At 39.9% G+C, this 12,773-nt stretch overlaps 1 protein-coding gene across 8 annotated transcripts in view; it reads left to right on the top strand.

Moving 5' to 3' along the window:
• The window catches only part of LOC138761742 (collagen alpha-3(VI) chain-like), a 380,600-nt gene that overhangs the window by 101,120 nt on the left and 266,707 nt on the right, over window positions 1-12,773 (top strand). For all 8 annotated transcript variants that reach the window (XM_069934408.1, XM_069934409.1, XM_069934410.1 and 5 more), the window contains 9 exons: window positions 3,181-3,234; window positions 5,334-5,405; window positions 5,516-5,542; window positions 8,374-8,418; window positions 8,527-8,580; window positions 9,737-9,799; window positions 10,606-10,671; window positions 10,886-10,939; window positions 11,908-11,943. In XM_069934408.1, the coding sequence (XP_069790509.1) occupies window positions 3,181-3,234; window positions 5,334-5,405; window positions 5,516-5,542; window positions 8,374-8,418; window positions 8,527-8,580; window positions 9,737-9,799; window positions 10,606-10,671; window positions 10,886-10,939; window positions 11,908-11,943 (471 nt within the window). The remainder of the gene's footprint in view (window positions 1-3,180; window positions 3,235-5,333; window positions 5,406-5,515; window positions 5,543-8,373; window positions 8,419-8,526; window positions 8,581-9,736; window positions 9,800-10,605; window positions 10,672-10,885; window positions 10,940-11,907; window positions 11,944-12,773) is intronic.

Below are 12,773 nucleotides of genomic sequence, written 5' to 3'. Positions count from 1 at the left end.
TTTTAACAGTATGTAGGAACAGAGAGACCTTGGGGTCCAGTTCCATATTTCCATCAAGGTTACTACCCAAGTTGATGGGATAAAAAGGCAAATGGTTTGCGAGCCTTCACTTGTTGGGCAATTGAGTTGAAGAGCCTTGAGGTAATGTTGCAGCTCTATAAAACTGGTTAGATGACACTTGGATTATTGCATTAATTTCTGGGCATCTAATGATAGGAGAGGGTGCACGGAAGATGTACCAGGCTACTGATTGGATTGGAGAATGTCTTATGAAGAAATGCTGAGTGACTTGGGCATTTCTTTTTGGTGAGACAGAGAATGAAAGGCAACTTATTCGAGGAGATGAATATAAAAGGCATAGATAGTGTGGACAACCAGTACCATTTTAGTAGGGTAGCAATAGCCAATAGCTGAGGACATCTGTTCAAGGTGAGGGGAGACATCAGAGGTAGGTTATTTGGTCAGAGAGTGGTGGGTGCCTGGAACACATTGCTGGGGGTAGCTGTGCAGGCTTGTAAAATCGGGACATATAAAAGATTTATGGCTGTGAGAGAGGTAAAGGTTTACATTGGTTGGTGCAGCATTATGGGCCAAAAGCTGCCCAATGCTGTAAAGTTCTGTTGTCTGTGTGTAATAAAAATCTTAAAATATAAATTGGTGAGTTTGAAATGAAAGGAATAGTCCTTTAGAGGAATCCTAGGTATTTTTATCAAATTACTGGCAAGGCTTTCTTTTGAAAATCATGCCATGTGCAAGACCAAAAACTTTCTAAAGGCAAGGCAGCAGGCAGGCCAGGCCACTGCTCATCCAACAGCAATAAAGGAGACATGGGTTTGTCGGGTGACCAGAACAAATCACTCAATGATCCAGGTTCCATTGCTGCAAAAGAAGAGGCCAAAAAGGATACAGGATAGCATTATTAATCAAGGCAGTTGTCAGAGGAAAATAAATTGTCCCTTGGCAAGGCAAAGCATGACTGGCAAAGTCTCAAAGGGAACTGTAATTATCATGAGAGATATCATTCTGCATATTGATTGGACAAACCAAGCTGACAAAGATATCAAAAAAGAAAAATATTGAGGCATGAATTAGAGGAAGCCCCACTGGGAACGGACTGTTTTAGATCTTGCCAAGTGTAACAGAACATAGATCATTACTGTACCATGTTGCGCCTACCAGTGTAAACCACTTACCTTAAACTCCGTTATTTTATGTTGTCACCCTGGGAAAAAATGTGCTGGTTGTCCACTAATTCTAAGTCCTCATAATCTTATATATCTATCTTCAGCCTTCTCTCATCCTACATTGCTCCAGAGAGGAAAACCCCCAATTCCGTCAAACTTGCTTCATAAGACATGTTCTCTAATCCAGGCAACATCCTGGTAAATCTTCTTGGCACCCTCTCTAAAGCTTCATGTAATGAGGCGACCAGACTGAACACAATATTCCAAGTGTGATCTAACCAGTGTTTTATACAGCTGCAACTTTACTTCACAGCCCTTTGACATCAATGAGGAAAGATCAATGAAGCATTTTGTACCTTAGGATCGCACACGAATTAATGACCACACTATGGGAGAATTTCAGATACTGTTCGTGACGGACATTCCAGATCCAAAGCAAGTGTCTTCAACTTGTATAAGGACAGTTACAATGGTTTAAATATATAATAGTCCAGAGTGGACTGGTGAAAGAAGGTGAACAATACATCAATAGATAGAGTGGCAGACATTTAAACTGTTTGCTCATAATTCCCAACAGACACAGATGCCAATTAGAAAGAGGAATTCCACAAGAAAGAGGATCCATCAGTGATTAACAAAAAATATCAAAGTTAAATTTAAATCGAAAAGTAGAGAATAAATTGTAACAAAAGCAGGTGAAAGACTGAAGGAGAGGGAATTTTTTTTAGGAATCACCAGTGAAAGACTAAAAAACTGATAAGAGAAATTTCTGTGAAAGAAACCTTCCCTGCGCTATCAAGACGATATACAAAAAGAAGAGCATTGCTATGTTTGGTGTGGATCTCTCAAGAAATTAATATCAGGAAGCAGGGAAGAGGCAGACAAATTTAATCAATTTTTTTCAATAATATTCACTGTGGAGTATGGAGTAAATATCGTACTGAGAGCAGTGGGATAATTTAAGAATCAAGGAAGAATCTGTTAACAGTCACGGGGACAACCAATTAGAAAACAACTCTCGGGACTCTAGGCAAGTGAAACTTCCACATCTAGAGATCATAGTCAAAGAAACTGGCCCTTCAGCCCACCATGCCTGTCCTGATCTTTTGGTTACCTTTTATAGTTTACTGATCCCATTTGCCCAGACCATATCCTTCTATGGGCTGCAGACACTGATATCTTGAGCAAAGAAAATACCTCGAAATGCTCAGTGCACTAAGCAGCATTTGTGGAGGCAAAGGGATGGTCAATGTTTTGGGTTGAGACCCTCCAACAAGATTAATACTGTATAGAATTGAGAGGGAGTGTGAGAGAGAGGGAGGGTGAATAAGAGAGAGATTCTTGCTTCCATGTGCTGGCTATTGTCTCTCAGCACTCTCAGACCCGACACAGGTTTTCACTATGGGAGTTACAACCATGGGAGCAGTGATTCAAAATAAGGGGCTGGGTCCTCTAACTGGGACGTAGAAATTTCTTCTGATCAAGGGTACCAAACCCAGTGAGCAATCAATGCTATGGGAATGATAGATTTTTTTTTTTTTATCTCAGAGAGTTTTAGAGGCTAGACTATAGAAATAATTGAAGTAGTGGTAGATCATTTTTCAAAGACCAGCGAATTGAGGGTAACAGGGATGTGACACAACGAAAGAGTAGACTCCTACAGTAAATTGCCCAGGAACTATTGAATGGCTTGTGGGCAGACTTTAAGGACCATCTGTCCCAGTCCTGCACCTATTTCCTTGTGTTTTTGGTTTTAGAATGAAAAGTGAGAGATCATCAGCAGGAAAATAATGTTCCATGGTGCAATGATGGACATGATTGAAATAAAGGTTCAGTCCTAACAAACATAAACTTTGGTTTCTCTTCCCATAGTGGGGGTCTGATCATTTAAGTGTTTCCAGCATTTTCTGTTCTTATTTCAGATTTCTGTAAGATTTTGATTTCAAGAAACAGATCCCTTTTTTTACATGCATTTTTTTTCTTCTCTCCTCCCTAGGGTTCACCAGGACCTAAAGGTATCATTGGTCATCCAGGAGATGAAGGAGGAGCTGTAAGTAAAATAAAGATGCATTATAATTGATATCGCTTATAATTACCTATTGTAAAAATTATTCTGATTTCAAGCCTCAAGTATCTTTTCAGTTTTTATTTTGAAAATATTGGCTCATTGGGGCAGCACGATTAGTGTAGTGGTTAGTGCGATGCTGTTACAGAGCCAGCGAATAGGGTTCGAATCCAGCGCTGTCCGAAGAGTCTATATTCTCCTCGTGTCTGCATGGTTTCCTCCGGGTACTCTGGTTTCCTCCCACCATTCAAAACATATTGGGGGTCATAGGTTAATTGGGGTATTTGAGTGGCATGGGCTTGTATGTTCGTATGTTTAAATTTTTGTCTCTCCCACCCTCACGTGACAAACAAATTGCACTGTAAGAGGCTTCTTATGACAAATACACTTCAACTTAAATTTACCTACCACCACCCACCCCCCCCCCCGCCCCCGACAATTCAAACATTGACCTGTGCATGAGTATTGCTTGACAGCATAGACTGGCCACTGGTTCCAAATATTGTTGACCAGTTTTTAATCAATAAGCCTTGATACTGAATGTTGGTGAACTGTTTGAGATGGACATTATTATGAGCAAAGGTGATCTTGTCCATACATGTAAGGCTTTATTGGGATTGTTGGCCATGAGAAAGCAGAAGGAAAGTGACTTGATTTATCCAAGACAATTAGTAGCATTCCCGCTGTCTTCAACTCACTGAACACAGGAGGAGGGATTCTTGAAGGATATACAGGAAGTTTCATTGGATCAATATGTGAAGGAACCAACTGGCGAGCAGGCCACTCTAGACTGGTTTATGTAATGAGAAAGTATCCATTAGTTGTTTTGTATGAGGCCCTTTGAGACAAGCAACCATGATACGATCGTCACTGATGAGGGGGATTTTAAGGCCACAGACCTGAATCTAAAGAAAGGAAATGACGATGACATGAGGGAATGGCTGGGGATCATTAATGATGTTGTTCAGTGTATTAAAAACGGTTAACATTTCAAGAGTGCATGAATGAACTGCAATAATTGTTTTATTCCTGGCTGGGACAAAACAAAAACAAACATCACAGGGAGGGTTGTTCAGCATGGCCAACACGTTGATTAACAAAGGATTTAGATCTAAGGAGAAAGTTCATAAATTGGCCCACGAAAGCAGCTAACCTGAGTATTAGGCTCAATTGCCAATGCTGGGGTAAGAGCAGTGAGAGTTTATGGAATTCTTTCCAACAGATGGCAATTAAAGCCAAATCATTCAAATGTATTCAAAACAATACAGTACTGCTGCCAAAATAGATGAAGAATTATGGTGGATGAGGGGTGGTGAATTCTGATGATTAGCCATGGTTGTATTGATTGGTGGAGGAGGCTTGAAGGATCAAATAATTTGCTCCTCCTGATGCCTACATTTCTATGAACCAAGTGAGTTGAATTAAATTGTTTATATATGTGTACCAAGAATACAGTGAAAAACTTTGTTTTGTGTGCTATTCAAGTAAGTCAACCCATATTTAAACAGAAGAGGTAATGCAATAATAGAACGAAAGTGCAGAATATCCAGCATGTCAAAGAGAGCAGGGGAGAGGGTCTTAAAGACAAAGTGCAGGATGTTGAGAAAAGTAAAAATAAAATAATGCAAGGGCATCATCTTTTGCCAAGTAAAGGTCAATTTAAAAGCATGATGACAGCAGACTCTGGGTGTTTGTGGATTATGAGCTCATTAAATGTGCACACCATATTCGTCCACAAGACTAACATGAGGCCACCTCCCCAAAATTGCAGCATCTTTTGTACATCCCATCTCGGCTGTGCTCCCTAAGGCCTTGAAACCCTGGAAGCTGACCTGCCACGTCAGGCAGATGATGATGTTTTTAGTGTGTCTCGACTTTACCATTCTCTCCACTGCCCTTTCTTGCTGATTAATCACAAGGAACATACTTGTGATCTCAGGCACTCCCTTCACCGAATTGGACACGGCCTCTGCATCAGCTCGACCTACAAGTTTCTTCTCTCCTCTGCTCTTCTCCAGAAGTGCTTTGTTCTGCAAAGCTGAAACCCTTTAGTTGATTCATCCTTTTTTTATTGCCTCCACTAGGGTGAAAGAGGTCCCCCAGGTATAAATGGAACTCAAGGATTTCATGGATGTCCAGGACAAAGTGGATTTAAGGTAACATGTCAGAAAATTTTCACCAGATGAGATTTAATTAACTTTTAAAAATGTCAAATGTTCATGCCTTTAATTACATATATTTTTCTTTTTTTTTTAATAACAAATAGGGTGCTCGTGGTTACCCAGGAGAAAAGGTATGTTCTTATTGATTGATTAAAAAATATGTTCACATGGTAACAGGTGACAGTGAAGACATTAAAAACTTGGGTCTTTCAAGATCTTTCACAGGCCTGAGGACTGAAGTCGATGTCTGCTTCCTAATCAAGGGATAAATTCCTTTACTGTTTGGAAATATAATGACAGATGACTAAATTGCAGATTATAAGACTTTGATCACACATTGACTTAGTGAATAATTTTAAATCAGAAGGACTATATCATCTTTAGAGTCAGTCCCACTTATTAGTCCCAAGCCTCTCTCCTCTATTGAGTTATCCAAGTATTTGAAGCCTACATACCTGCCTCCACGACTTTGTCTGTCAGCTCGTTCCATGTGACCATCACCCTCTGAGTGAAGAACTGTCCCCTCACATCTAAATCTCATCCTTCTAGTTATGTCCTCTCATATTCTCAATAAGAACCCTTCTCAACCTCCTACACTCTAGGTCTGTTTTCTTTAGTTTATCTAATCTCTCATGATAACTCAACTTCCCTAATCTTGGCAACACTTTTTTTTAAAGCTCTTCTATACTGTTATGAACATTATAATAGCCTTCCTGTAGCTAGGCAGCCAAAACTGCACACAATGTTCCAAGTGTAGCCTCACCAACACCTTGTTTAATTTCATCAGGACATCCCAACACTTGTATTCAATACCTTGACTAAAGAAGACAAATGTCCCAAACATTCTCATCACTACTCTGTCTACCTGTGCAGCCATATTTAAAGAGCTATGTAACTGGACTCCTAGGTCCCTCTATTCCATAAAACACTGGCCTTGTTTAATTTACCCAAGTGCAGAACTGCATCTGCCATTTCTTAGCCTAGTTCACCTGCTGCAAGCCTAGGTACTCCTCTTCACTGTCCACCGTTGCACACATTTTTGTGTTATCAGCAAAGTTACTCATCTTGCCACAAACATCCTGATCCAAATCATTTTGTATGATACAAAAAGCAAAGGTCCTAGTAGTGAATCCTGAGGTACTCCACTAATCAGTCTTCCAGAGTGAAAAACTGTCCTCTGCAACCTCTCTCCCATTCCTATCACCAAGAACATTTAATATTGCAAGACTGATCATTTTTTTCCAAAGCAGTTGTCTCTGGGAAGTTTACATGTTCTGCCTGGGTTTCTGATAAATTCCATAAGATTGATAAGGTGCAATTAAAATGGTAAAATTTCCCATGCCACCTCATACCAGTGCAGGCAAAATGAGTAACTCCATGTCAAAGGAGGATATATCGAGAAGAGAGAAAGAAAAGACCATCCCCATGTGTCAAATCTCAGAATAATTTGAATGGGGCTGTAAGTTTGCAAAGTCAGCTAAAATCATGGGCCCCACCATTTGTTTGCAAGTCCTTTGCCAAAATGCAACACCTGGCACTTGTCCCAGTTAAATTCCATCTGCTATTCCTTAGTCCACTTCTGCAGTTGACCGGTTCTCATCTCAGATAGTATTCTTTGTGCATATGTCATCGGGTCTGATGATAAGTTTCATGGTTTAATCTCTGATCACATCATGGATGAGCTTTCAAACAGCAGTGTTAGGTAATGTGCAGTAAAAATGGTCAAACAGAACAAATTCAACACGAAAGTCAGCAGATGCTGGAGAACCTCAGCAGGTCATGACTATAGGAAGCAAAGGGTGACCAATGTTTTAGCCTCTCCTCAATGTTCCAGCAAAAAAGCAGTCAGGCGTCTGAATTAAAAGGTAGGGGGAGGAGAGGAGGGGCAATAGGGAAGAAGGAACACAGGCTAACTGGTAAGAAGTCATAGCTGAATATGGGTGGAAGGAGAGAAGAGATAAAAGCTGAGAAGAGATTGGGGGAGGCGATTAGTTCTCTGAATGGAAAGGGAAGTGAGTGGGGAACAGGAGAAAAGGAGAGCAAAAGACAGAGGAGGGGCCTCATGGAAACTGGAGAAGTCAGGGCAAATGCCATCTGGCTGGAGAATGGCCAGACATAATGTTCCTCCAATTTGTGGGGAGTCTTGGTTTGTCAGTTCATGAGACCATGGAAGGACTCGTCGGCGTGGGAGTGGGGCATGGGACTAAAATGGTAAGCCTCTGGGAGGTCCCTATTATTGCAGCATACAGAGTGAAAGTGCTCAATGAAGCGATCTTCCAGTCTAATTGATGTAGAGTAGACCACAACAGGAGCACTGGACACAGTAGATGATTGGTGCAGATTCACAAATGAAGTATTGCTTCATTTGGAAGGACTTTTTGGGGCCCCAAATGATGGAGAGGGAGGAGGTGTTTGCACAGATGTAGCATTTCTTGCGGTTTCAGAGGTAGGTACGAGGGAGAAGGGATGAGTGGAAATGAAATCCTGAAAGGAGCGGTCCCTGCAGAAAGACAAACGCCCTGCTACACAAAAACAGCTTCTCCCCCTCTGTCATCTGATTTCAAGGATGAACAATGAACCATAGACACTACCTCTCTTTCTCTTCTTTTGCACAAATTTACTTTTATAATGTAATTTATAGCAATATTGGCACTGTGATTCCGCGCAAAACATCATATTTCATGACATGTTCATGACGATAAATTCTGATTCTGAAAGCAGGGAGGGGAGGAGAGGAGAAGATGTATCTGGTAGCAGGGTTACATTGGAGGTGGCATGAACAGAATAAAATGGCCAAAAGTAACAGAATTGGGGAATAAAGTAGCAGGCATGTTTGTCAAAGTAGATAGGACAGCTTTTGTGCTCCATAGTCATGGAGATCCATCTATCATAGAGGTGTAGGCCTTCTGAACATTGTCTTCATTTTCTATTCTAATTTGTTATTGTCTTCTACCTCCCCTAGGGTCAAACAGGAGAACTTGGTCTTGATGGAATTAATGGCGAGCAGGTATGTGGCTCACTGTGATCTACTTATCGCTGTTAACAAAACACTTTGACTTGCTTTTCTCTTGTTCCTTTGATTGAATTGATGCTCAGCTTTCCATATGTTATCTAGGGGGCGCAAGGAATCGTTGGGAAATCAGGAGAAAGAGGTAGCCCGGGAGAATGGGTAAGTTGGCTACTTTCTATGAACCAATTCTGCCAAGTTGGGTGAAATCTTTCCAGCAGGGTAATAGTTTAGCAAAAGTATTATTTATGATGAATAATGTTTCCTTGATGTAACTTTAACAAATGAACATTTCATGTAGAAACTGCATTCTCTCAGTTATGAAGTCAACCAGATTTTAATGTTTACACATTAAAGACACTGTAATTATTCACTTCAGTTATTGTTACAACATCTTCCACACTTGCAACCCCTTGCATTAAGATCTGAAGGTGCTACTCAACAGTAGCACTGCAATTGTTTGAGACAGTGGCTCATGACCACCTCTCTCAGACAGCTAAGGATCTGCTGGCCTTGCCAAGCATTACTGAAAAGTCCTAAAAAAAAGGTGAATGAAGACAGCATATTACTAGGTCCAAGTCAGATGCAAGTTAAACATGGTGTGAATAAGAGATTGTTTTTCTTTAGAACTTTGTTTAGAACTCAATGTCATTAATAGTGACCAACTTTCAGTTACTGATAGTGGCTTTTCTTTCCAAACTTACCTTGAATATGTATGTTGCAGTAGGCATGATGGGATTTAAACTACCACATTGTGTCCATCCTTTTGAATGTGGGTTCAATAAGTTCATCACTCTGGTGACAGGTGTAAGGTAAAACATCATGAGATGGGAATGTGTAAGGAGTTACCCTGTACAGGGCTGTAACAAGATGTGAATGCATCCTTGTACTTACAAGATAAGAGAGACATTGATGGATTGAGAGGCAGGAAGCTAGCAGGGAAAGGATAGCAACAGTTTTAGTCATTGGACAAGTAATGATATGATGATGTTCTAAGCACGTATCCAAGGGTATAAAAAATCACCATTTTGCTGATAACGGCAGAATGCATTCTTCGACTAACATGGTTAGTTGCAAGTGTTACAATCCGGTAATAAAGAACAAAGAACCCTGATTTCGACTCAGTCTGGTGTTTGTCTCACTCATTCATGAACAAAGCAGACCTAACACAGGTCATATATATAGCGTAGTCCAGCAAGAAATGATGGAAAAGGTGCTGGAGTATAAATCGTGCAAATTAGCGTGAGTTTGGATTGATACTGTTAGAGATGGTTAATGAAAGTTATAAGATAAACCAATGGTCCATTTTTTTCTCTAGGGTACAAAAGGAACAAAAGGTTCAAAAGGAGAAAGGGGTGAACTTGGTTATCGTGGTGACCCGGTGAGCTACTCACATGTTTCCAAAACCTTTTTCTATTTGCTATGATTTCACATACATTATTGCAACAAGGAGTAACAGTGGAAAGGCATTCAATTGATTCAAACTATACATTTTCCCAATGTTTAAAATAATAAAAAACTCAATTACTAGTGCTCATGTTAAACCACTTTTAAAACAAAATGATCTATAAATTATCCATTCCATTGGTTCTTTAAGAGAATTAAGGAATTTCTATTTGTGTTTAAAGGGTTTAGACAAGTATCGTGTCCTCCAATTATTTGTTTCAAAACTTTGATGAAATAGCATGTCCTATGAGGGACTTGGGTTTAGATTGAAATGTTACCAAATTCAAGATTCTCAAATGAGACAGTGTTTCCTGTAGTCATGGCAAAGCTTGTGTTAGTGTGCGGGCAAATATAAGATGTGAAAAATTTGTAAATTAAGAGGTTTTACTGCTAATATGTGGAAATTATGTTTGCTATTTAAATGGAAAATAAGAGCCCACCTCACTGTCAAAAGACAAAGGAGGAAAAACCCAACACCCAACCCAACCAACCAATTTTCCCTTGCAACCGCTGCAACCGTGTCTGCCTGTCCCGCATCGGACTTGTCAGCCACAAGCGAGCAGACATTACTCCTCCATAAATCTTCGTCTGCGAAGCCAAGCCAAAGAGAAGATTAAGTAATATATGTGGACATTTTCATGAGTTTTGAAAAAGAAATGATCTTAATATATTCTAAAATGCTGATGATCAATTTGAAAAGATATAGGAACTGTTCCATATAATGAAACTGTGGTCCTTTAGGGTGAACCAGGAACTACCAACAATCAAAGAGGACCCAAAGGGCAAAGGGGTGACATGGGTTTGGTGGTAAGTATAGATTATTGAAATAATATGCTTTTATCAGATGGATTTGTGATATTGTGTTGGATGTTATTACAAATTTACTCAGTTTATTTACAGTTAAGTGTGGCTTTCACCCAATCCTATTTTGTGCTCTATTCTGTGCTTTAAACTCATAACATTATTATCAACTTTAAAGTAAAAGTGAAATCACTGACCATATTTAATCCAATTCTAACAGGGAGATCCTGGTTCAGATGGACGTCCAGGCCCAAGAGGCCAAAATGGAAAAAGAGTAAGTGAACCGTTTTGTACACAGACTCTGTTCCATGTAGATGTAGCCTTTCCACCATGGTTCAGCTTCTGATCTTATTAGAAATAACATCACTGATATAATTCTAGCAGAAATCTCTGCCCGTCCCAGCCTTAGTTGACAATAATTAGTTGTTTCAGTTGGTAATGATAAAGTTTATTGCCAAATATATTGTACAATGTACATATGCACCAAAATTCTTACTTGATGCAGCAGAACTTTGCTTAAAAAAACTACAAAACAACTAAAAATCAATTACATACCAAATAATTGAATTAAAAGGCATCAAATACACAAAAAAATACAGATAATAAATGTTCACAGTTATCCTAGTGCAAAAAAAAACTGACTTGCAAGAGTGCAGACTGTCTTTTTGTGGTGTTGGAGCAGTCCATGATTAGCGTCGCAAGGGTAGGTTCAAGAGCCTAATAGAAGTTGGGAAGGCTCTATTCTTGAACCTGGAGGTGATTGCCTTCAGACTTCTGTATCTTTTGCTCAAAGGCCGAAGTGAGAAGAGGTTATGACCAGGGTGGTGGAGTTCCTTTCTGGTATTGGCTGCCTTCACCTTGATGCATGCACTGGATGGGAGGTCAGACCCTGCAATGGACCTAGCTATATTTATTGCCTTGTGCGTTCCTGGGCAGTCAAATTCCCAAGCCAACCTATCAATATAGTTTCCACAGTGCAAGTTTATGATTCAATAACATATCAAGAAAATAAGTGAACTTCCAATTTTACTATCTCCATTATATTTTTACATTTTTTTGTTGTCAATCGTGTTATTTATTTTCTTAAGCATAATATGTTTTGAAATTGAAATAGAAACCTTTATAATGTGGTCCATAGCGTTTTTCCCAACAAGCACCAATAATACAGACAATTCTACCATCCACACAGTTTATCATTGACTCATCGCTCCAGTAATGCAGGCTTCTCTTTTCTTATTACAGGGATCTCAGGGCCGCAGAGGACCACCAGGATCAAGAGTACCGTTTGCATTTTTGTCATTCTTTCCTAAATAATGTTTTATTGCTATTGCATGCAAACAACTGGGCACTGCAAAAGCAAAGCAGACTATGACAGATGAGGGCAAATCCCCTCTTAGTGCAGTGAATGGAGATGGATTTAATTTGTACTCCTTCAGAGGGTTTGCATAACCAACACTGGGCTGGGAGAAATATTTAGCAAGGTATTGCAGCATTGAGAAGGAGTGCTCAATGACATCCACAACCAGAATAGTAACAGGACTATGGTAGCTGAGTGTGATTGGTGTGGTGGTTTAACGCAACGCTATCACAGCACCAGCAACCCGGGATTCAAATCCCTGCTGTCTGTAAGGAGGTTAAGTTTTCCCTGTGTCTTCATGGGTTTCCTTCAGTTTCCTCTCCGATTCCAAAGATGCACAGGGTGAGCGAGCTGGTTAATCGGTTGCATGAGTGTATTTGGACAGAACAGGCTTATGGGCTAGAATAACCTATCATTGTGTTGTATCTCCAAGTTAAAAAAGTTTTAAAAAAAAATATTTGTCCAGGAACAGGAGGCTACTGATAGTGAAGGAGTTGCAGCACTGGAACAGAAGGGAAAGTTATCAGTGAAAACACAATTAGGAATCCAAGCCAAATAAAACTAGACATTAATGCTCTTTGTCAATGGAACCATAGAACCAAAGAACACTACTGCACATAAAAAGGCCTTTTGGCCCATCTAGTCTGTAGCAAACTATTATTCTGCCTAATCCCAGTGGCCTGCACCTGGACCATGGCCCTCCACCTCCTCCCATCCATGGACCTATCCAAATATTTCTTACATGTCAAAA

This window comes from Narcine bancroftii, chromosome 4 (assembly GCF_036971445.1).
Source record: "Narcine bancroftii isolate sNarBan1 chromosome 4, sNarBan1.hap1, whole genome shotgun sequence".
NCBI lineage: Eukaryota > Metazoa > Chordata > Chondrichthyes > Torpediniformes > Narcinidae > Narcine > Narcine bancroftii.
This window is presented reverse-complemented; position numbering and strand designations above follow the sequence as displayed.